Source organism: Aquarana catesbeiana, linkage group LG11 (genome assembly GCF_042186555.1).
Source record: "Aquarana catesbeiana isolate 2022-GZ linkage group LG11, ASM4218655v1, whole genome shotgun sequence".
Classification (NCBI taxonomy): domain Eukaryota; kingdom Metazoa; phylum Chordata; class Amphibia; order Anura; family Ranidae; genus Aquarana; species Aquarana catesbeiana.
In genome coordinates, this window is record NC_133334.1 from 77270273 (window position 1) to 77296502 (window position 26230).

General features: G+C 42.1%; 1 protein-coding gene across 2 annotated transcripts in view; it reads left to right on the forward strand.

Moving 5' to 3' along the window:
- SYT12 (synaptotagmin 12) overlaps positions 1-26230 on the forward strand; it is a 170354-nt gene that overhangs the window by 97251 nt on the left and 46873 nt on the right. For both annotated transcript variants that reach the window (XM_073604557.1, XM_073604558.1), the window contains exons 4-6: positions 620-985; positions 17738-17953; positions 19401-19521. In XM_073604557.1, coding sequence (XP_073460658.1) covers positions 620-985; positions 17738-17953; positions 19401-19521 — 703 coding nt within the window. The remainder of the gene's footprint in view (positions 1-619; positions 986-17737; positions 17954-19400; positions 19522-26230) is intronic.

The following is a 26230-nucleotide window of genomic DNA, read 5'->3' on the forward strand; positions in this document are numbered from 1 at the left end:
TGACAGCCTAGCACTCCATCCTCAGTTTTTCCACCCGACATCTCCTTCCCAGTTGGACTGATTCTAGGTATGTAGGAGGCCTGCCCCCTGCCAATTCAAATTGGGTATTGGTCAGGGCTCCTTAGAACACCCCAGGCAGCTCCACCTCTCTTCCCCTCCCCTCTTCTAGAATCCTCTAGAAGCCAGAGGGAGGTAACCGAGAAGTGATGCTATCTGTGAGTCACCAGCCTACTCTAGGCCACTGCCAGCCCACACAGATCAAAACAAACAGGCCTAGCTTCCAGCTAGGCCTGCCTAAATTTACCTGCACTCACCAAAAATCTCAACTCTAGTACCTACCTAAGTAGAGGGTGCTACAATGTATTTCTCTGCAGAGGGGCCAGACTTTGTTTTCTGGTAGATGGTGGTGACAAGGGTGGGGAGGGGGCCGCAGTGAAGGGGCCCTGAAGAATAGCTACACATTTTTTAGCAGATGACACACATATGTATTTTAACTGTGTATTTAACTTTTTTACTTGTAGTTATAGTTGTACTTGTAGTTCAGAGTTAGTTGGCTGTTGCATTGGTCTTGTTTACTAACAATTTTAACCACAAAATTGTTTTTTCTTTCTCTTCCCAGAGGACCGTTCATGGAAATTCTTCAAACAATGTGGCAAATCTCAATGACACATATGAGAGCAAGAATGAGTTTGGTCCCATAGAACTGATCAACAGGGATATGGAGATGACACCATATGGGATGTTAAGGAAATCCGTCTCCACAGATTCTCTCAGCTCCATCTCTTCTATTGGAAATAACTTTGGCCAGGACTTTACAGTGGGACAGATAGAAGTGACTATGGATTATAATGTGAATTCCAACACACTGCATGTCATGCTAATTCAAGGAAAAGATCTTATGGAGAGGAAAGAGGATGGAAACTTTGAGTCTTGTTTTGTTCACATTTGCCTGCTACCCGATGAACAAATTGTTGGAATTTCAAGGGTATGTATGCATGGAATTTGTACCTTACATTTGTTTTTGCAGTTGTTCTTTGTACTTTGGATTACTTTTGGTGCCAACATTATACAGTGGCCAATGATTTCCCTGACTTATTCCTAAAAGTTAAGCTAACTTTACCACTTGGCTGTTCTCTTAGACAAACTCAAACATCTAACCCTAACCTTTTGAATAAAGCCTTTAATCATAACCTGCATCCTAACCAGAATCCTTAACCCAACCCTTATGCTGCTAGGTTCATACCTTAGCATTTTTGCAGTCCGCGTTTGCACGAGCACAGCAGCCCATTCAAATTAATGGGCTGTCGTGCCTTTTTTTACACAAAAAAAAAAGGCGCATGCACATTTCCAAAAATGTGATATTGACCATGCAATTTTCCTGTGGTACCCGCAAACACGGCTGAGATATGTGGGGGTGCCATTCATAATGAATGGCAGCCTCGCACATTTTCTCAGAGCAGCGCGTTTTCACTGCAGGTGGTTGCGGGTGGAATCGCTGCCACATGCATAATTATAAACCTAGCCTGAAACATGACTCTAAATATCCTAATTCTCATGCATAAGCCCTAACATTTACTCCTTAACCTGCACCCAAACCTTTAACCCATAATTTACCCCTTCAACTCAAACCTAACCTTTACCTAAACTTCCTAACCATTGTACCTAGCCCCAACCTAAACCTTTTATTTAATCCTCACAGTCCTGCAACAACACCTACCTAAGGCCTATATGATGAAAACTGCCTACCTAGAATTTATATCTACTGTAACTGATATAAAATATTTATCTAAATAAGAAGAATATTGCAATATTAGCTGTAGTTGTTGTACAAATAGTGTGTATGTCCAAGCTGCTACCCTACTTCAGGAACCACAAAACTTTGGTGGTGCCTTCAGAAACTAATATAGAAAAGGTCAGCACTTCAAAGCTAGTTTTACCTTTTTTTACTTTACATGCAATTATAAACTGCTGTCCTGGGGACACAATGGTGTTCTTTATGAAGGTCGACAGCAGAAGAGGGCTAGCCCTTTCTTCATTCGTGAAGTCCTAGCGCAGACCCACCAAAACACAAGAAAAAGCGTGTATGTACTCAGTGTTTGAGTGTTGCTGCCTGCCTGAAGTGTGAATAAACTCTCTACTTCTTCCAGCAGGCAAAAGCACCATCAGTACATTATCTTATGGATAAAAGGTATTGACTTGTGAACCCTTCACATCAGTCAATGCACACAAAGAGCTTACAATCTAATGTCCTTACTGCAGTCATACAGAAGCACAATATACAACGTACAGGAACCAATTACATTTCCACTTAGTGAAAAAGGTCATATAATGTATAATTAATTCAAATGATTCCTAAGGGGTTCCACAGTTTCCTTATTATAAGCTGGCTACAAAAAGCCACATATCTCCTTGAGAAAAAAGGGCAGGCAAATGTCCTTGTTTGACCGCCAACTGATGTTAACAGCAGTTCAGTATTAGCAGTTGAAACATCTCTCCATGAGATAACAAACCCTTCTGATTGCTGAATATGCCCATTATGACCCTCTACACCATAGAAATAGCTTGATGATCTCAAGCAACCCTTAAAACCTGGAGCATTGTTTGCTTTGATCAACCCAGGCCTTGGTGGTATTGGATAAGCTGAAATATATATGGCATTCGTACAAATGCACTGAACAGAAAAATAAATGGCCCAATTTTTTTGTGATGATTGAATCTTCAGGACATACACACAGTTTACTGGTTTTAGCTCTATTACATAACCGCTCAGCGATGATATGAGTATTCGTTACATCTCCCCTTTTAATGGCACCTCCCTTCAGGTTGGGAGACACTGCAGCAGAGGAAAAGTTAAAAGCTACTGAATCGTTCAGACAAGCAGACCGTCCTTGGGGGATACTGCTTGCCAGGCTTCCAGCCTCCCCGTGTGCTGCGTGGGTGTATGTGCTACAAGTCTAATACGGGAGATACTCATTAAAAAATGACAGCAGAAAATGTAGTCCAGCTCCTTCTTTGTGCTGCAGGCTTTCTGTTTCCTTCTTAAAAATATAGCGCTTTCATTATAGGAAGTAATTCAGCACAAAGAACTACAAACCAAAGCTGCACACGATGTATAAATAAGAAAAACTGTGACTTTTTTTGACCTCTTAACGTCATGCTACGCTCAAAAATTCTCATTTACATTTAAACCCAATCACTAAATTCTCATATACTATTTAACATGTTATTGTCATTTCAGAAAGTCTTTTCAATCTTTTTTACATTTGCAGCCTAAAGGAAAACTAAAAGCAAAATCCTTTTATTGCATTTTAGATAGAATAAGGCTCCATTCACACCAATGCGTTTTTTCATGCTTTTTGCAGAAACGTGGGACATTATTTTTAACATGGGTTCCTATGGAACACGTTCCCATCAATGCATTTTTGTGCCTCTGTGTTTTTGGAAAGGGTCAAGGCAGGGCCGGCCCAAGACATTGTGCTGCCTGAGTCCAAGAACAAAATGCTGCTCCTCCCCTGCATGAAAAAAAAATCACCCCCACCAAAAGGCCCCATGTAGATATACTGTACATATATTAATACACTGGGCCATGATCTCTGAGCAAAAATCTTCTCACTGTCCACTCACCACTCCCCACAATGCCACACTTTAACCGCTTGAGGACCAGCCGCCGCAGTTGTACTGTGGCAGGTTGGCTCTCCTGGGCGACTCGCCGTCATTGTACATCGGCTGCTTTAAGAGCTCTAGGGAGCATGCGCGACGCTGGAACTGATGTGCATGGCCGGCAGCCACGATGTCCACCGGCCACCCGCGACTGTCAATGTAAACAGACAGATCTCCGTTCTGTCAGGGGAGGAGACAGATAAGCTGTTCCTAGTGATCAGGAACAGCAAACTTTCTCCTCCTCCAATCAGTTCTATCCCCCCACAGTTAGAAACACCTCCCAGGAAACACATTTAACCCCTTGATCGCCCCCTATTGTTAACCCCTTCCCTGCCAGTGACATTTATACAGTAATCAGTTCATTTTTATAGCACTGATCACTGTATAAATGTGACTGGTCCAAAAAATGTGTCAAAAGTGTCTGATCCGTCCAACGCAAAGTCGTAGTCCCGCTAAAAATCGCAGATTGCCACCATTACTAATACAAAAAATTTAAATTAATAATAAAAATGCCATAAAACTATCTCCTATTTTGTAGACGCTATAACTTTTGTGCAAACCAATCAATATACGCTTATTGCGATTTTTTTTTTTACCAAAAATATGTAGAAGAATACATATTGGCCTAAACTGATGAAGAAATTTGTTTTGTTTTTTTTTTTTTGTTTTTTTTGGATATTTATTATAGCAAAAAGTAAAAAATATTGTTTGTTTTTTTTTTTAATCAAAATTGTCGTTTTTTTTGTTTGTAGTGCAAAAAATAAAAACCGCAGAGATGATCAAATACCACCAAAAGAAAGCTCTATTTGTGGGAAAAAAAGAACATCAATTTTGTTTGGGTACAACATTGCACGACCGCGCTATTGTCAGTTAAAGCGACGCAGTGCCGTATCGCAGAAAATGGCCTGGTCATTAAGGGGGCAAATCCTTCCGGTCTGTAAGTGGTTAATCAGGGCTGGGCAAGGCAAGTTCCTCTCAGGCTCTCATGTCTTATACAACTTGTGATGTGTGTACTTACAGTTTGGATTCGGATTGCTGCAGACAGTGCTGCTATGGGGAACTCACTGGTGGAAGAATGGACAGGGTGAGGGCCATTGCCGACCTCCGAGCCTCCAGAACATGGACACAGCGACAGGCTGCAACACCTCAGGCAGCGGCAGGTCTAGTATGGATTTTAGGGGGAATCCTGCACCAGAATTTTAAAAAAATGCGTAGGGGTCCCCCCAAAATCCATACCAGACCCTTATCTGAGCATGCAACCTGGCAGGCCGCAGAAAAAGAGGGGGGGGACGATAGAGCACCCCCCCTCCTGAACCGTACCAGGCCACATGCCCTCAACATGGGGAGGATGCTTTGCGGTCCCCAAAGCACCTTGTCTCCATGTTGATGGGGACAAGGGCCTCATCCCCACAACCCTTGCCCAGTGGTTGTGGGGATCTGCGGGCGGGGTCTTTTTGGAATCTGGAAGCCCCCTTTACCAAGGGGACCCCCAGATCCTGGCTTCCCCCCCTATGTGAATTGGTAACGGGTACATAGTACCCCTACCATTTCACAAAAAAAGTGTCAAAAACAGTAAAAAAGACTGGGGACACTTTGTGACAAGTCTTTTATTAAAAAATAAAAAAATAAAAATGTCCTGCGATGTAGATCCATCTCACGCCGCCCGACGAGCCGAAAAAAGAAAAAAAAAAGCCGCAACAGCTCTACCTCGATGAGAGGCTCCTGCCGAGTGACGATGCATCTTTTCGATGACAGCTGTTATATAGCGGAGGGCGAGGCCACTCGGTGGTGTAAATGGGCGACCCCGCCTTCCTCTGACATCACGTTTAGAAATGTCATTTTGCTGTGGTACTGTTTGAAACATGGGAAAATGCACTACTTTACAGACATAATAAGGACACCTCCCAGGCACGATATTTAAAGGAATATTTCATTTTTATTGTTTCACTTTAAGCATTATTAAAATCACTGCTACCGAAAAAACTGCCGTTTTTAAAACTTTTTTTTGCATTGATACATGTCCCCTGGGGCAGGACCCGGGTCCAACTTGCATATAAGCCTTTAAAATGAACACTTTTGATTTTTCATGTTCGTGTCCCATAGACTTTAACGGTGTTCGTGTGTTCGTCCAAATATTTTGCCTGTTCGCATGTTCTGGCGTGAACCGAACCAGGGCGTGTTCGGTTTATCCCTAGTGACAACCCAAAATTCAGGATTTTCTTTCACTTTAACTGTAAGTGATAACAGTAAATAGGACTAATAGAGAGTGTGAATCTTCCCAACGGGGACAAAGACAGCAATAAAATCTGACAGTTGTTCTAATCTCTCTCCACTCTATCCAAAACTAAGAAAAAAAAAAGGTTTGCCTTTAGTTATAGTTTAATAAAAAGAATAGCTTTAGATTCTAATAGGAACTTTATGATGAAAAACATGGCAATTGCTCATGATACACAGTGCCTTAGAGAACTAAATGTCATTCAGTTAGAGGTTAGATCTATCTTATCATTCATTCACACCTCATCGATTTGTCATGCGTTTCCTTAACCACCTCCGGAAGATTTACCCCCTTCATGACCAGGCCATTTTTTGCGATACGGCACTGCATTTTTTTAACTGACAGTCGTGCGACGCTGTACCCAAATACAATTTATGTCCTTTTTTCCCACAAATAGAGCTTTCTTTTAGTGGTATTTGATCACCTCTGCTTTTGTTTTTTTTGCGCTATAAACAAAAAAAGACCGACAATTTTGAAAAATAAAAAAACTATATTTTTACTTTCTGCTGTAAAACATATCCAATAAAAAAATTTAAAAAAATGTATTTCTTCATAGATTTAGGCCAATATGTATTCTGCTACATATGTATGGTTAAAAAAATCCCAATAAGCATATATTGATTGGTTTAGGCGTCGATAAACTATAGGATATTTTTATTCATTTTTATTTATGTATTTATTTTATACTAGTCATGGTGGCAATCAGCGGGACTGCAATATTGGAACTGCGAAATTGCGGTGGACATTCGGACACTAACTGACACTCTTTGGGGACCAGTGACACTAATATAGTGATAATTGCGGAAAAAAAATGCACTGTCGTTGTACTAATGACAATGGCTGGGAAGGGGTTAACATCAGGGATTAACTGTGTGCCTAGCCTGTGTTTTTTTTCTACAGTGTGTGAGGTGCTTTTACTAGGGGAAGACATGGATTCTAGTCCCTGCTTTGCAGGAACACAGGATCAATGCCTTCCCTACTGATAGAACGGCAATCTGCCATGTATACATAGGCAGACCGCCATTCTGTCTGTCTGCAGGATGATCGGCGGGTGCCACTGGACATCGAGTCCCCAGTACCTGCTGATTGGCTCTCGGTGTGTATAATCACAGCGGGAGCGAGTCGCCAGCCCTGCACATTCGCGCCTGCTACCCCGGAAGTGCAGGATCACATGTATATATAAGTAATTCTGCGCACAGCTGCCACCTTGTAGCAGTAAAACTGCTTTAGGGTGGTCAGCAAGTGGTTAAAGTGGTTGTAAGCCTCAGACATGAAAAATGAACAAAGCATATCCCTCTATAGTGTTTACTTTTCTCAATCCAGAGTACTGGGTGTCATTTATGTCTGCTGCTTCATTCCTCTGCTATCCGCATAAATCGCTTCTGACAAGTTTTCCTGACACCAAGAGAAAAATGGGGACATGGGAAGGACCTCCAGCAGATTGACAGCCTCGGCTCTGTTCTTGTGTACTGTTTGAAGGGGGGTTGTCCCTTCCCTACAATCAGCTCTCAAAGCTCTCCTCACTGAGCTCTGCAGAGTGTAACTTTAGCTCTCTGCCCCCTTTTTTACCGAACTTTCAGACAAGCTTTAAAATTCAGCACTTTCGATAGATGTAGAGAAGAGAGGACTGCAGAAAGACAGATACAACTTATGTAGGAGGATTTGTTTCATCTCTGTGCATCACCTGAGGCCAGTCACTTCACTGGATATATGTAAGGGCTTATACCCACTTTAAGCACAACAGCGCTCAACATGAACATACCCATCATATTTCCCTATTCCCATCTGAGATCTGTACTGCTTCTTGCTGCGCAAAAAAAAGTGCATTAGGTTTTTTTTCCATGCAGAATCATTTGTTTTTGGTCCCCATAAACTGAAATTTGAGCATCTAAAAACACGCAATACAAGCATTTTGCATGTTTTTGGCATCAATTTTTGCCTAACAACTTGTCCCCTCCACCTATCAACCTCAGGCCTGTGAACAAAATGAAGGATTTAGGAGTGTCCGTGCTGGATGTGGAGACTTTCATCCACCTGCTGAGGGCCCATAAAGAACCTCTACGACCCCAGTGGTGTCCATTACAAGAACTGTAGCAAGTGGCAGAAGGCCTGGAAAGAGACTGGCATAGCAGACATGGCTCAAGAACTCCAATAGTACAAGACACCAAAACCCCACATGAAAACTATGAAGGAGATACATGGAGGAAGACAACATATTATGTCACATAGCTCCTCATTGGCCAAACCAAAAATGCCTGAAGTTTAAAAACACATGAAAGATGCAGCTTGTGCACAAAAAGAATGCGCAAAAAAAGCTTCAAAATTGCCTTAAATAGCTTGTTTTCAAGTGTGAATGTGGGCATAAACAGTAGATACGGATAGTACAGTCTATTTTAGCTATATCAATCGTTAGTGCAAGGGTCTGTCTAGTGAATGTGCAGTTTAAGTATGCCCTCACATTGCATAGTTTTGACCCCTTATGATTTCCAATCAGGTCATATAGGGGTTAAGGTTAAGTTAAATGGTGAACTGTAGAACTTTGATGCCCAAAATAATACCCGCAGCTGCACAGATTGCTGTGATCAATCACACAAACCTCCTCCATTGATTTGTGCCACTAACGATGACAAATGAAGATGCCTCCATTGCCAGTCCTGAGACGGTTGCGGCCTCCCCTGATCATCGACGGTGACATTACAAGGCAATGGTGAAAAGGTTTGCAAGATTGATTGACCGTGTAGCTTAGAGTTAAACATGTTCTGTGACTGTCAGTATTTAGAGAGCGACTGGATGTCATGGAGATGCAATGCATGTACCATGAGCAGGTATACCAGTCATTCAGATGCCTGATCATCAGAATTCGATGGGGACCCTATGTCATACAGTTATGACATACGTTCCCTACTTTTGAATTGCATCTTTAAAGAGGAACTGCAGTCAGCTCACATAATTTGTAATAAAAACATTTTTGCCATTCTGTAGCTTCCCTCCAACCACTTTGCATATTATTTTATATATACTGTGATTCTGTACTTGCCAAATATGCTGCAGAAATCTTCCTCCACTGAGTCTGGCTGAAACTATTTTAACTGTGGGCAGCTGAAGCTGCTGCCTGTTCACTTCCTGGATTTGCACAGACACACAGAGGCACACCTCCAGCTCTGCATCCCTGCAGCTTTCATTGGCCCTCTTATGACTCATCCCCCCTCTCCCCCTTCCTGGCAAACTCTCACAAAAGTAAGAGAGCAAACTGTGTAAGATGTCATAAGCCTAGGCTTTTTCACCAGACAAGAAACAGGAAGTGGGCTATATAAGGTATTTACTGGCAGAAAAAAAAGTTTTACTATTCAAAGGTAAAACAACAAGGGCAGAAGATTTAATAGATGGAAAGATTAAAAAATGACTGAAGGTCCGCTTTAAGTTTCCTGAGTTGACAACAAACTCAGTGGTAGGTCTCTTGACACATGGATAGCAAAAATCTGTGAGAAAATGAAGAGTCCTCTGATAAAAATTCATTTTATTGAAAAGGAAACTACTTGAGTTAAAAGGGCAACAGTGCAAAATCTCATATTTCCTCTCCTAACCATCTATTAATCCACAAGATTGTATGATAATGCTATAAGCTCTCAGGAGCAGGTGCTCTGTAGACTGGAAATTAATTTAAGTGGAAGAAAATTAACTACTGTATATCCATTTTTAAAAAATGACATCCCCCCACCTCATCCTATTCTTTTTTTTCTTCATTATTATATTATATATTTTCATTATTATATTAAAAACAGATCTGTATATGTGTATAAGTACCTATTTTTGTCCTGCTTCGGGCCGGTCACGTGATACCCCAGCTCAAACTCCTTTGTGTCAGTGAGCAGCTGCTGCAGGGGAGAGAAGGGAAGGTCAACAATGGCTGGCCCATGGAAGCCTATGGGTGATGGTCTAGCCCCTGGAATTCGGAGCTGTTGTCATGCGCTCCTTTACAACGAACTGTAGGGTCACTTGATTGGACTGAAGCATATTAAAATAGGTAAGTACACACATCTGTTTTATACAGGTTAGGTAGGATTGGTAAGATAAAAAATAGGGGGGGGTGCATTTTTAAGAGTAGACGTTGTTAGGGTTTTCTTCCACTTTAATACCGCTTTAAGATGATGAGAATAGTTGGGCTGCCAGGTTCACATAATGATGGATAGCACAAGGCTGAACAATAGAGTCATTTAGCGGCTAGACTATATATCTCCTGAGTCATCTGAATGCAAAATGTTCATTTTTGCCTGGAGTGTGACTTTAAATCTGTATTGTGATGACACAGAGTCCATATTGGATTTGCTGTTTACAGATATGGGATAAAGTCATATTGCACTGTTTATATACATACACAATGTTAAGCTGCTGTTCTTTGTATGCACCGATCTGGGATTAACACAGCAGGAGTCACTGATCACTGCTTCATTACAAGCTTAGCTCAATCAATACAATAAATGGACAAGCAGGCAACAGTAGCATTGTTGCGTAAAGCGGTTAACTCTCAGGGGAGGTTTAATTAAACTGACCTCGTACTCTGCAAATATCATGAGATAGGCAAAATTGCTTCTGATGATTACGGGTATACCAGTAGAATTAAACAAGAAGCCTAATATGGCAATCCAGTATGCAAAACAATTGCTACCATAAGGATCAAGAAAGTTTTCAGTGTTCATAACATCTTCTTTCTTCAACCCAGATAGTAAGCAATTGTGTTGCAACTTTAAAAATGACTTGCTAAGCTAATTCTAGACTTGCCAGGCTTCACAAATTTGTTGCACAATTTAAAGTCTGCATTGCGTGACTCTAGATCAAATTTCTTTGCAAACATTCTGCAAGACTGCTGCAAGTTCTGGTTCAGTTATGTTGTGCAATAGTCATCCCACCACAGGGGTCACTGTGGCTGAATTTTTATGTTGTAGACTTGCAGAGCTCCTGCTGTAGACTCACCACTGCAACTTTGCTGTAGAGACTTGCCACGCAAATTTCCTACAAATTGTAAAAGTGGCAACTAGAATTTGTGCTTCAAGGGCTCTGCAAGTGTACAACTTGCCAATGAAAATGTGCAGCAATTTAACAGACTTACAGTTCAACACTGTCACAAATTTGTGGCAAGTTATCCTTTTTACCTGGGTATGACTCGAAATATAACTAAAGGCTGAGCTCCTTGAAGATATGCTAGTTCCCTGTTTATCAGGCTGATTCAATAGTTACATATTTAGGTTGAAAAAAGACACAGACTCTTGCCCAGGCTACTTTATTTTTTTCTCACTTTGCCTATCCAGTACCCTGTTAACTCAGCACGAACGTTTCAATCAAAAGTTCTTCATTTTATTTGGGGCACTAAGGGCTCCAGTATAGCACAGGCCACGATGTATGCTCCTAAGGATGTGGGCGGATCAGGAGTACCTAACTTCAGAAAATATTACATGGCTGCACAACTTGTCCAACTATGTCAACTTCATAGTCTACACTACCGTCCAGATTGGGTTACCTTAGAGGCCCAGGCCAGTTTCCAACTAGCAAAGGATCTTGTCATTTGGATCCCCCCAAAACATCACAGGGCTATACTGAACCCTACACTTTCCCACTCATTACAGCTGTGGGACACAAGCTGCAGGAGATGGTCTCTTCATTCGGCCCATATCCCAGTGGCTCCTATTTTTGGCAACACCCTGTTCCCACCAGATATGCAACCTGATAGGTAGGTTGGTGATGGAATGAATAAGGGATTGTACCGCATAGGCGACTATCTTGAGCATAGAGGATTACGCTCCTCCTCGTTTTTCATAGTTAGTTTGGAGATGTCCCCCACTGAAAGTGATCACTTACTTTTTGTTCTTTTCAAAAAATTATAATAAAAATCGATTGAAACAGAAAAAAGACACAGACAAGTTCAACAAATTCAAAAAATAGAAAAAATAAACAGAAAACCTCCAAATACAGAACTCTACACCCAAAGTTGATCCAGAGAAAGGCAAACAATCCTATAAAGCAGTGGTCTCCCTAATACCAAATATAGCAATGTTTACTCCCACTACAGCCAGGAAAATTTCCATTCCCACTGGGCACAGTCTGGCCCTTCTAAAATCTCAGAAACAATAAATTGACCCTTAGGTTAGAACGTTTGGAGACCCCTGCTTTACAGCATGGTCCAATTTTCTCCAGCGGGAGAAAAAAAGCTCCAGTGGGAGAAAAAAAAAACCCCTTTCTGATCCCGTAAGGGAATTATATATTCCCTGGATCAATAATCTCTGGTGTTATTACTTATAAATTGTAATACTCAGTTATATTTTATGCATTTAGGAACACATCCAGCTCTTTTTTTTTTTTTTTTTACACCATTCTAATCTACTTATCTGGCCACAGCTCTTACTGTGAAGAAAGCTTAATGTATTTAGAGACCAAATCTCTTTTTCTCCATGCATAAAGCATGCCCCCTTTTTCTTTTTTAATGACCTTAACCACTTCAGCCCCGGAAGATTTTATCCCCTTCCTGACCAGAGCACTGTTTGCGATTCGGCACTGCGTCGCTTTAACTGACAATTACACGGCCGTGCGACGTTGCACCCAAACAAAATTGACGTCCTTTTTTTCCCATAACTAGAGCTTTCTTTTGGTGGTATTTGATCACCTGTGCGTTTTTTATTTTTTGCGCTATAAACAAAAGAAGAGCGACAATTTTGAAAAAAATGCAATATTTTTTACTTTTTGCTATAATAAATATCCCCCCCAAAATATTATTATTATTATTATTATACAGGATTTATATAGAGCCAACAGTTTACGCAGCGCTTTACAACATTAGGGCAGACAGTACAAGTGCAATACAATTCAATACAGGAGGAATCAGAGGGTCCTGCTCGTTAGAGCTTACAATTTAGGAGGGAGGGTCAAGTTATACAAAAGGGTAATAGCTGTGGGGAATGAGCTAATGGAGAAAATAGTGCAGTTGTTAGATGGAGGCAGGATAGGCTTCTCTGAAGAGGAAAGTTTTCAGGGATCGCCTAAAAGTGGATACATTTGGACACAGTCTGACAGATTGGGGTAGGGAGTTCCAGAGGATGGGCGAGGCTCGGGAGAAGTCCTGGAGGCGGATATGGAAGGAGGTGATGAGGGAGCTAGAGAGCAGGAGGTCTTGGAAGGAACAGAGATGGCAATTAGGTTGTGGATGGCATTGTAACTTATTGTTAGTATTTTGAATTTAATTCGTTGGGTGAGTGGCAGCCAATGGAGGGATTGGCAGAGAGGGGTAACAGACACTGAGCGGTTTGTAAGGTGGATGAGTCTGGCAGCCGCATTCATGATGGACTGAAGGGGGGATAGCTATTTAAAGGTAAGCCAATGAGGAGTGAGTTGCAGTAGTCGAGGCGAGAGATAACCAGGGAGTGAATCAGGAGCATAGTGGTTTCACTGGTTAGAAAGGGACGTAGTTTAGAGATGTTGCGGAGGTTGAGGCGGCAAGCTTTGGAAAGTGATTGGATGTGGGGCCGAAAGAAGAGGTCAGAATCCAGGATAACACCTAGCACCCTGACATGTGGGGACGGGTGGATGGTTTTGCCATTGCTCTTGACAGACAAGTCAGGGGAAGAGGCACGTGGGGGAGGAAATATTATAAGCTCGGTTTTGGACAAGTTGAGTTTGAGGAAGTGTTGTGACATCCATACAGATATGTCGATATATCTATACAGATACAAAATATATAAAAAACTATTTTTTTCCTCAGTTTAGGCCGATATGTATTCTTCTACATATTTTTGGTAAAAACGCAATAAGCATATATTGATTGGTTTGTGCAAAAGTTATAGCGACTACAAAATAGGGGATAGTTTTATGGCATTTTTATTATTAATTTTTTTTTTATTAGTAATGACGGCGATCTGCATTTTTTATCATGACTGCGACATTATGGCGGACACATCGGACACTTTTGACACTATTTTGGGACCATTATCATTTATACAGCGATCAGTGCTATAAAAATGCATAGAGTATAATATATATATATATATATATATATATATATATATATATACTCTGCATTTAGCATAGACTATATATTCAGTGTATAATCTATATTCAGTCAGTGCAGGCAGTGTATTTGAGATATATATATATATATATATATATATATATATATATATATATATATATATATATACAGTCTAGTATAAATATATAGTATATATATATATATATATATATATATATATATATATATATATATACACTCTTCATTCAGTGTAGCCTATATATACAGTGCATTCAGTGGTATACTGTTTCTAATACACTTCAGGCGGTGTACACAGTAGATAATACAGTGTGTACAGTTTCTAATGCACTTCAGGTGGTGCACACAGTATATAATACAGTGCAGCCGGTGTACAGTTTTTAATACAGTGCAGGTGGTGTACACAGTATATAATACAGTGTAGTGTGCTTTGAAAAGAAAAAATCCACATCATGTCCTGAAGGCCACCGAGGAAAGGCAGACGTTCACCGGCCACTAAAAGAGGGGAAGCAGCCTCTGTGTCTACAGTCAACAGTGGTGGTCGTGGACATGGTGTATCCTCTGCAGGTGGCTGTGGGTCACGCTTGTCCTTTTTTTCTGCTGCTGGCCATGCTATTGAGCCACAACATGCAGAAGAGTTGGTGGAGTGGATAACAAAGCTGTCCTCATCCTCCTCATCTTCTGTCACCCAGGCTCATAGTAGTTTGCCTTCCAATGCAGCTGCCAAAGCAGCCTATTCCACTGGCTCCTTGTCCACAGTTACTCCTTCCGTAGCCCCACCATCATGCACGGAGGAGTCCCTGGAATTATGCGACCACAGTGTCGGTTACATGCTGCTGGAGGATGCGCAGCAATTTGAAGGCTCTGATATTGGTTCCCAGGTTGAAGAAGGGAGTAAAGTGAGCCTAGAGAGAGGGGTGCCACAGAAGAACAAGAAACTGGCAGTCGTGTTCCCCAAGCTGCAGCATACTGCCAGGTTTGCTCCAGTGATGAGGAGGGAGGGATTGATTAGGTCACTGACTGTACTTGGGTGCCTGAGAGAACAGAGGAGGAAAGTGAAGAGGAGAAGGAGGCACAAATCCACTGAGGCAGGATATCCTCCAGGGGGCAGCTTATGGGCAGCCACCCTATTACATCACACCGTAGAGCTTCGCAGGTGCAGGGCGCTGCTGACTCCCCGCTAACTTTTAAAGGTTCCTTGATGTGGGCCTTTTTCAACACGTGTGTAGCAGATCGCACCGTTGCTGTTTGCAACCTATGTCTGAAGCGGACCAAGCATGGCCAGAACAGCAGCCGCTTGGGCACCACATGCTTGACCACACATATGATGACCTGCCATGCAGTCCGTTGGCAGCAGCACCTGAAAGGCCCACATCATAGAAAAAGGCAGACTTCTCCTTGCCCCTCATCTGGGATCTCAAACCCTGCTATAACTCCAATCCTCTCAAAAACCTGCACTGAGAGGAATGAAGGTATAGCAATAGGTGTCACAAGTACTTGCAGCCTATCTGCTAGCAGTACACTACTAGTTGAATTCAGCAGGCAAATTTCCCTACCCCATTATTTAACCGTAAAAAGAAATTCGGTCCCAGCCATCCACATGCTCAGCGTCTAGTAGTAGTCCATATACAGCAGTTATATACAATCCAAAACTCTGCCCCTGTTTAACAGGGGCATGTAAATACAATTTTTGAAATTATATCTAACAGCCTGGCCCGTTCCTGCACCCAACAAGAGTAACTGTGAGGGGTTGCAGTGTTGTGGCAACACCACCACTCAAGGCCCAATTTTTCTGCCCCTGTTCAACAGGGGCATGTAATTACAATTTTTGAAATGATATTTAACAGCAGGACCCGTACCTGCGCCCAACAAGAGTAACTGTGAGGGGTTACTGTTTTCTGGCACACCAGCATCTAAGGCCCAATTTTTCTGCAGAGTATATTGTGCAGTCCGTTCAGTATATATACTGCAGTTCAAAGTATATACTGCAGTTCAGAATATATAGTGCAGTCAGTGTACTATATATAATACAGTGCAGGGTATATAGTGCAGTGTACAATATATAATATAATGTATTCAAGTGGTTAAGGGGAGCCCAATGACAGAATTAAGAAAAAAAACGACATGGACCCCCCCCCCCCCCCTTTGGGCCTGGTATAGATTTAAAGGGGAAATCCAAGCCAAAATTGAAAAAAAAAATGGCATGGGGGGGCCTCCCCCAAAATCCATACCAGACCCTTATCCAAGCATGCAACCTGGCAGGCCACAGGAAAAGGGGGGGACGAGAGAGCTCCCCCCCTCCTGAACCGTACCAGGCCACAAGCCCTCAACATGGAGAGGGTGCTTTGGGGGCCTCATTCCCACAACCGTTGCCTGGTGGTTGTGGGGACCTGCGGGCAGGGGAGGCTTAAAAACTTTTTTTTGCATTGATCCATGTCCCCTGGGCAAGTACCTGGGTCCCCAAACACTTTTTATGGCAATAACTTGCATCAAAGCCTTTAAAATGAGCACTTTTGATTTTTCACATTTGTGTCCCATAGACTTTAGCGGCGTTCGCATGTTCGCACAAATTTTTTGTCTGTTCGCATGTTCTGGTGCGAACCGAACCGGGAGTGTTCGGCTCATCCCTAATGGTCAGCAACAATACTCAGGTAGACCGTAACATTTAAACGATGCTCAATTGGTAGTAATTGCCCAAAGTGTGCCAAGAAAATATCCCCCACACCATTACACAGCCAGCCTGAACTGTTGGTACAAGGTATAATGGATCCATGCTTTCATGTTTACGCCAAATTCTGACCCTACCATCTGAATGTCACAGCTGAAATCAAGACTCATCAGACCAGGCAACATTTTTTGCAATCTTCCATTGTCCAATTTTTGTGAGCCTGTGCGAAATGTAGCCTCAGTTTCCTGCTCTTAACTGACAGGAGTGGCACCCGTTGTGGTCTTCTGCTGCTGTAGCGCATCTGCTTCAAGGTTCGATGTATTGTGCGTTCAGAGATGGTATTCTGCATACCTTGGATGTAACGAGTGGTTATTTGAGTTACTGTTGTCTTTCTATCATCTCGGACCACTCTGCCGATTCTCCTCTGACCTCTTGTTCGGACCATTCTCTGTAAACCCTACAGATGGTTGTGTGTGAAAATCCCAGTAGATCAGCAGTTTTTGAAATACTCAGACCAGCCCAACAACCATGCCACATGGCACCAACAACCATGCCACATTCAAAGTCACTTAAATTTCCTTTCCTCCCCATTCTGATGCTCAGTTTGAACTTCAGCACACACATGTTTTTACAACATTAGGGCAGACAGTACATCTAAATCATCTACATCTAAATGCCTAAATGCATTGAGTTGCTGCCCTGTGATTGGCTGATTACCAATTTGTGTTACCAAGCACTTGAACAGGTGTACCTAATAAAGTGGCCGTTCAGGGTGTAGAGATATATATATATATATATATATATATATATATATATATATATATATATATATAGCTCAGTTACTTGACCATTTTCTAAGCCTTTTCATACAAGTGCAGAATCCAGGAGAAAAGGAAGGGGCCAAACTATAAAGGGTTTCTGCAAAGCCAATGTGACTCTTTTAAACTGAAAAGACACTGTTAACAAACACTGCCTTGTTTTACTTGTTTAGGAACAAAAAAATTACATATTTTGAATTCTGTCAAGAGAACTCATTACTTATTTTTCCACAATTTCCATTAAGCATCCTCATAACATATGCACACCATTTTTGTTTTGACAGATACAGAGAAATGCATATTCAGTTTCATTTGATGAGAGGTTTTCCATACCGCTCGATCCATTGGCGCTGGAGGAAAACAGCCTGAGGTTCGCTATTTTTGGAATAGATGGAGATGAAAGGAATGTCAGTACGGGAATTGCAGAGCTGAAATTGTCAGACTTGGATTTGGTTATGCGACCGTTCAATACCTGGATATACCTACAAGATGTCAACAAGGTATTGTTTTACTGCATGCTGAAGAGGTCATTTACTAAAGAAATTGATTGCACCCATATAAAGTGGAACTCCAATAAAGAGTTTTTTTGGTTTTGGATAACTTGGGGAAGAGTGAGAACGTCCTTCAGATGTTCACTGCTGTCTCTGTGCTAACTGGTAAGATCTCCTTTTACTTCCCGTGTCATAAACATGACTCTCCATTGTGAGGTGAGGTTCCACCACTCACAGTTGTCCGCATTGGAAGATATGCTGGGACTGATTTACTCTAACTGGAGAGTGCAAAATCTGGTGCAGCTCTGCATAGGAACCAATCAGATTCCATGTTATTTTGTCAAAGCTTAATTAAACAAGCTGAAGTTAGAAACTGATTGGCTACCATACACACCTTCACCAGATTGTGCACTCCCCAGTTTTAGTAAATCAAGCCTATTGCATAACCAAAATTTTGGGGAAACCTGACCATAATACCTAAATGAGCTTCTTAGACATAACATTCCAAAACCATGGGCATTGATATGGAGTTGTCTTCCATTGTTCAGGGAGAGCTTTCTACAAAAATGTAGGGTATATCTATAGAAACTTGTGCCCATTCAGCTAAAGGAGCATTTGTGAGGGCAGCCACTGATGGTGGATGAGTAGACCTGGTTTGTAGTTGGCATACCAATTCATTTCATAGGTGTTCGGAAAGGATGGAGGTCCAGTCACTGTGCAGGCCAGTCTAGTTCCTAAAAATCAAAGTCATCATCATCTTGCTTTGTGCCCATAACTAGTATAGGATAATACAAGAAAGAATGAGGAAGAAACTTAGACAGCCTATGGATAATTCATTTTTTTTAACCAGCGAACCACATTTCAGGGGGATGGGAGAATCCGTTGAACCCGTTGAACCTTTGTATTTTGACAGCGAGGAGGCTTCTCTACCATCAGAATACATTGATCAGCGCAGCCAGCTGTAGCCGGCGGCACTGATCAAGTGGAAGGTTTCCAACAGAGCAAATCTGTAGATGGACTTCTATACAACCACCCTGCCCATACATGGATTGAAATTCAGCCGGTCCATACTAAACTGGGCAGATTTTGATCCATGTATGGCCAGCTTTAGAGGTCATAGTCATATTTCTGACATAAGGATAATGGATACCTTGTGACATGCATGAAATTAACCAAGAAAAAAGGAGGGAGAAAAGGGAGAGAAAAGGAGAGCTACGAGATGGCAAAGGGTGCAGACTACTGATTGGTTAAAGGTATAAATACTTTGTTACATGATAGGTCTAAAATCACAATGTTGTGGCCACAGTCATAACAGTGGGGGACATATATGGTGGTTCAGCTTAACTGGAAAGGCAAGCTAATGTAGATCAAAATCAAAATGAAATTAACTAGCCAACATTACTGTAAACGTATATACACAATCCTTGGTAGAAAACACAACTCCATTGTTTTTCAGGCTGCAGATGCAGTTGGGGAAATTCTTTTGTCCCTCAGTTACCTCCCAACAGCTGAGCGTCTCACCGTGGTGGTGGTTAAAGGAAAGAACTTGGTGAGGACAGAAGGGAAGACCACAGCAGGTAAGAGATGTAATCATTGTAAAAGTCACATGGATTAGCAAATGTATGTCTACTTTTCTGTAGAAGATATGGTAGAAATAAAAATCTTTATCTTTAAAGGCACATACATGTGATGTAATTGTATGTAGAAAAGCTAATGCACATTTCACACTATAGTTATAGTAAAGTCACGTTAACCTACAGAACAATTCATTTTATGCATTGGCCTAAAAGATGAGGGCTCACATTACAAAAGATCATGACCACATGCTGTTAATTTTCTTCTTTTTTTTCACATATAAATCTATCTTTAACGGTACACTCCGGTGAAGTCTGAACCCTCAACCTTAAGTTGAGATGCATATGGGGAATATGGCCTACCTAATCATTAATAAAAGCTTAACTTTAGGTGGATATATAAGACACAAATTATAAGTGGAATTTATTTAAATTTTTGCAAGCAGTGTATGTACCTGAGAATGTTTGTGTATTAGCCTGTAGTGTTTCTTGTACAGCAAAACTCAGACTGGGAGACGGAGAAACAGCACAAGCAGTCAATACGTTGTGCTGCAGTGCTTATACGCTAACAAGGGATCGGCTGATTGGAAGAGACAGAAGAGTGACAGAAAGATGGGGTCATTAGTATGCTGCTTCTCATTTCACTGTCCAGTCACAGGCTGGGGGGGGGGGGAGGAGACGTGTTATTTACCAGTAGGTCTCCTGCCCTGCCAGACAGGATTGTGCTGTGGCAGCAGAGCTGTATAAATCTTAGAACTGGGTGGACAGAAATTTAAATCCTTTGACAGATAAAACAGCTCTCTTACAGCAAGCATATTTCATCTGTGTAGATATTTGCCTGATATTTAGCTTTACATTTTGCAACCAGCTATTGCTTCCTTTGTAGGAAATCTGGTGATCTGAGAACCCCTGTTTGAAGTACATGAGAATTATTTCCAAGTACACCCACTCCTTGCACCTCTTGCTCCTTGATGTTCTCATATACAGAAAAAACTAAAATTGGCAGTATTAAGGATTGTTTCAGCCATCTAATACAGTACATCTGGAAACTATAAACAGTGCTTCACTTTTTCCACATCTTCCACAGCCTTATTCCAAAATGGATTCAATTCATTATTTTTCTCAAAATTTTACAATACCCCATAATGACAAAGTGAAAGAAGTTTGTTTGAAATCTTTGCAAATTTATTAAAAATAAAAAACGAGAAAAAATTCTACAAGCTTGGCATACCTATTTTTGGGCAGTTTCTCCCATTCTACTTTGCAGGACCTCTCAAGCTCCATCAGGATTGATGGGGAGCGTCGATGCACAGCCATTTTCAGATCTCTCCAGAGTTGTTCAATCGGGTTCAAGTCTGGACTCTGGCTGGGCCACTCAAGGACATTCACAGAGTTGTCTCATAGCCACTCCTTTGTTATCTTGGCTGTGAGCTTAGGGTCGTTGTCCTGTTGGAAGATGGACCTTCTCCCCAGTCTGAGGTCCAGAGCTCTCTGCAGCAGGTTTTCATCAAGGATGTGTCTGTACATTGCTGCATTCATTTTTCCCTCGACCCTGACTAGTCTCCCAGTTCCTGCCACTGAAAAACATCCCCACAGCATGATGCTGCCACCACCATGCTTCACTGTAGTGATGGTATTGGCCAAGTGATGAGTGGTGCCTGGTTTCCTCCAGACCTGACACTTGCCATTCAGGCCAAAGAGTTCAATCTTTGTTTCATCAGACCAGAGAATTTTGTTTCTCACGGTCTGAGAATCCTTCAGGTGCCTTTTGGCAAACTCCAGGTAGGCTGTCATATGCCGTTTACTGAGGAGTGGCTTCAGTCTGGCCACTCTACCATACAGGCCTGATTGGTGGAGTGCTGCAGAAATGCTTGTCCTTCTGGAAGGTTCTCCCCTCTCCAGAGAAATGCTGGAGCTCTGTCAGAGTGACCATCAGGTTCTTGGCCACCTCCCTAAGGCCCTTCTCCCCCGATTCCTCAGTTTGGCTGGGCAGCCCGATCTAGGAAGAGTCTTGGTGGTTCCAAACTTCCTCCATTTACAGATGATGGAAGCCACTGTGCTCATTGAGAAATTTTTCTGTACCCTTCCCCAAATCTGTCCCTCGATACAATCTTGTCGCGGAGGTCTACAGACAAATTTCTTGGACTTCATGGCTTGGTTTGTGCTCTGACATGCACTTGTAGCACCCTGGTGTTTAGGCAGGGTTGCTAAATAAATTTAGTTTGCCAGGCAGTAGTTGCGCTGTTGAATTGTTAGTAGATCCACTGATTCCTTTCTAGATCTGGACTTGCTGCATCTTCTCTCTTCTGTCGCTAGGTGGCATTATGCTGGTGACATTAGATAGACCAGGGCTTAGCAAGGTCAGGTTATGAATGGATGGGGTGTCTCGGCCAATTGGCAGGGGTTTCTTTGGTCCCTTGGCCTGCTGGGAGAGCCTATTTATTTGGGTGGAGTCAGGTGATCGGGGTTCTGTGCCACCTTGACGGCTGTCTGGGTGGACGTGTGTGCTGCCCTGGGCTGCTAGGCCGTAAGCCGGAGGCCTATAAAGGGGACATCTGGCTGCTAGGCTGTCTGAGGGCCTATCCAGAATCAGGAGAGGCAGCGCAGGGTTGGGACTGCGGGATTGGAGTCCAACCGAGAATAACAGTTCAGCTGGAGTTGGAGGTAGAGGGGAAGCTGTCGCCACTAAGGGACCATCCACCTTGTTACCAGAGACTATTATGAATAAGCTGGAGCCAGTACCAGAGCAGCCTTCTCACCAGCCAGGGACGGTGAAGAAGTGGGAAAACTTTAGCAAGTGCCAAGCCAGGGACCCTGCTGGACAGCAGAGGTGACGCTTGAGGAACATCAGTGACTGCCAAGCCAAGGATCTAGCGGGTCAGCAGAGGTGACGCTTGAAGAGTATCTGTGAGTGCCAAGCAAGGGACCCAGCAGGGAAGTGGGAGTGATGCTTGAGGAAGATACTGAATTATGGAAGTGGAAGAGCTCAGGGGATCCAGTGGTGATTGGGTCTGAGAGTCTAATGAGAGACTGGGAGCTCAGCGAGTGAAGACCTACAGTGAGAGACTGTAGCGTGCAAGGAGAACTATTTGTGTTACCAATAGTTAAATACAAATACCGTTAGTAACTGTTACAAAATTTGTTGCCATAGGAGACAGCGGTCCTACCTATACAGAAGTGGTGTCCGGCTGGAGGCCTTCTAGTGTATAGCTGTCTACCTATGGAAGTGTCGCAGTCTGGCAATTGTCATTGCATCTACGTAAGGGTGTCCTGGCCCTAACCCTCTCTCCCACAGTTCTTGTTCAAGAGACAATAAATCTCTTTACATTCAAAAAGTGTCTGGCACCCAATACTTCAGCTTATATTACACCCACCATGCCTTGTAACCCACTCTATCAAGAAGGATGTCCGCTTTCCCTGACTCTGGAAGTTACCATTAGGCCTCTAGATTAGAAGTCCACAGATGGACTCCAATCAAGTTGTGGAAACATCTCAAGCATGATCAGTGGATACAGGATGTACCTGAACTCAATTTTGAGTGTCATGGCAAAGGCTCTGAATACTTATGTACATGTGATTTTTTCTTTTTTTTAAGAAATTTGCAAAGATTTCAAACAAACTTCTTTCACGTTGTCATTATGGGGTGTTGTTTGTAGAATTTTGAGGTAAATAATGAATTTAATCCATTTTGGAATAAGGCTGTAACATAACAAAATGAGGAAAAAGTGAAGCGCTGTGAATACTTTCTGGAGGCACTGTATATGCAGCAGCAAGAAAAATGGGCTTTAATGCATATATACATCCACAGTAGCATGAGGTTGTGTGCTGAGAGTGTTGTGCTCCTAACACACCAATTGAGCTGTCATTGACAGCTCTCTGGATCAAGAGCCAGCAAGATCATTTAACCACTTTGAGAGCCAATCACATCGGTCAGACGGTTTACAGGATGCACCAAATTCAGAACATTAAAGCTTGATAAAAAGGCTGCCAGGAAGCGGCATTAAAGGACTAATGTTGAAAGCTGAAGTTTTTATTTTTGGTGGGGGAGGGATATAGCACCTAACAGTAAAGGATAAAGGATATTGCCCTGGACAGCTATCTTCCAGTGTTGTATGGGTTAAAAGTATTCACTGCTACAGTGAAGAGTTGTGTTATTCACCCATCCACCTTCCAGAGAGCTTCTATTACTATTCTCCCAAAAGGCACAGCCTTCTGTGAATGGAAGAGGAGCAGTTGAATGACATTCAACCACTCATTTGCAGAATGCAATGCATTGTGTGAGTATAGTAATATGAGCTCTCTGAATTGTGAAGAGGGGAAGCTTTTCAAACTGGCAGGGTTGCTTGCTGTTAACTCTCATGTCATTGGAAGATAACCATTCAGGGCAATATCTGGCGACTATGAGGGGAGGACTATTACAAGAATCAGCAGTCTGTTGGGAAGAGGCCCTTGTCCTCATCAACATGGGGGGTGGATGCTTTGGGGCGGGGGGCTCTGCGCCCCCACCCCAAAGCACCCATCCTCCCATGTTGAGGGCATGTGGTCTGGTATGGTTCAGGAGAGGCGCTCGTCCCCTCCCTTTCCTGACCTGCCGGGCGGCATGCTCAGATAAGGGTCTGGTATGGATTTTGGCGGGACCCCACGCTTTTTTTGTTTAAACTTTGGCGTGGGGGTCCCCTCCGAATCCATACTAGACCTGAAGGGCCTGGTATGGACCTAGGGGGGAACCCCACACCGTTTTTTTCACAATTTTTTTTCCAGACAATTTTTTTTTTTTTACATTTAGCTTTCAGTGGGGAAGCCCGCTAACAACTGATGACTCATCGGTTGTTAAGGATGCGGCGCCCAGCTTCCCGATCCTCTGCTTAGCAACTAGCTATATACAGTGGTAAAATAAGAACCACAAAACGCAAAACACATCAAAAATCACATCAAAAATGCACCACTTACGTTTTTGGTGCAGCTCTATTGAAGTCTATTAGCCGCAAATCGCGGGGGAAAAAAGTCCCCGACCCTTTCCAAAAATGCACCGGCTGAAAAACGCATAGATGTGAACTAGTACCATAGGAAACCATGTTAAATGGACTGTAGTGCATTTCTACAAACTGCAAAACACACTAAAAAACGCATAGGTGTGACCGTAGGGTTAGTGGTTAAGGAGGGAGTAGGTAAAATATAGTAATCAACAAATTTCATTTGTATTTAACTTAAAGAATATTTTATATAAGGATCTATAAGATGAATTTTCTAATTTTTCTCTATGTAATATGCTGCATATGACTCATACATTCTCCATTTGTTTTTGCTTCATAGAGCAAGGATGCACAACATATATAGACTGTGAGACAATGTACGCTTGTTTCCATGGAACCGGAATCTAATGTGTACATTGTCAGCAGAGCGGTCCTCTCCTCCCACCTACAGTATCTCTTCCCTGTTTGGGTTCTGATAGGCAGTTGACCCCCATAATTACTTTATCTTATAAACATTTATGTAGTAATCAGGATTGGCTTGTAGGAGATATTCTCATGGAACTTTCTCTCTCAACAATACAATGTGATGGTACTATGGTGGTTCTAGTTCAGTGCTTTTCAGTTGTGGTACTCCCAGAAGTACAGCTTTCCTCAATGGGAACAGCCAATGTGAATATTGGTCTGGGGAAAGAAATGTAATCATCCTACAGTATTAAAAAAAAAATCTCCAGTTGGCATGTAGAGCCAGTCAACGTCTAGGACTATCCGGTAAACACAGAAAAAGAAAAAAAGAAGAGAACGTCAACGTGTATACTTTTAAATAGTATATGAATCTTTTTAAGCAGTCTTTCATTGAATTAGTATGCCAGGTAAGTTCAAACAGTCTTCATAGAGTATAAGCAAGGCGTCTGTTAATGTATTGGTATTTATTAAAGGTAAGAGATTAACATGATCCCTAGTTGAAAGGATACCAAAGAGTATCCTTCTCTCTGGTACTGTTCAGTCCTATCCTGCACAGTAGACCTTCTCTAATGCATTCACAGCCATACATTTCTTCCAGTGTAACTATTGAACTTTTGCATCCTCCATCCTACCTAAATGTTAATTGTGCAGATTACTACCAGGCTAAAATATCAGTGGGGGGCCATATAGATGCCAATTATATGCATGAAAGGCCTCAAACAAACCACCTGTTCAAAAAACTTCATAATCATAGTACCTTCACTGTGTGGCTACCTAAAAGATTCATTCTGTGGCCCTATTAAAGAACCCTGAACCACAACAGGCATATGGGTGTTGGGTAATATAGATTAAAACTCATCTGTGGGATTTTTCCTGGCATCAAGACTATTAATTCATAAAAATATTTTTTTTATTGTCACATATTATAATACATCAATTAAAAATAGACAAGTGTTAAAATGATAAGTGATCATAGCAACTGCTTGGGTATAGTATTCTCATACTCCAACGCGTTTCGAGACACTCTCTTCTTCAAGGGAATAAAGTACAGAAGAACCCAAACAAAATATTTTCATCCGACCCTAACTTGCTCATCCATGTTGGGTTTGGCCCCTTAGCTCCAGTGAAGGGAACTCTTAAGGCGTCAGCATACCAAGACATTTTGGACTATTTTATGCTCCAAACTTTGTGGAAACAGTTTGGGGATGCCCCTTCCTGTTCCAACATGACTGCGTACCAGTGCACAAAGCAAGGTCCATAAAGACATGGATGAGCGA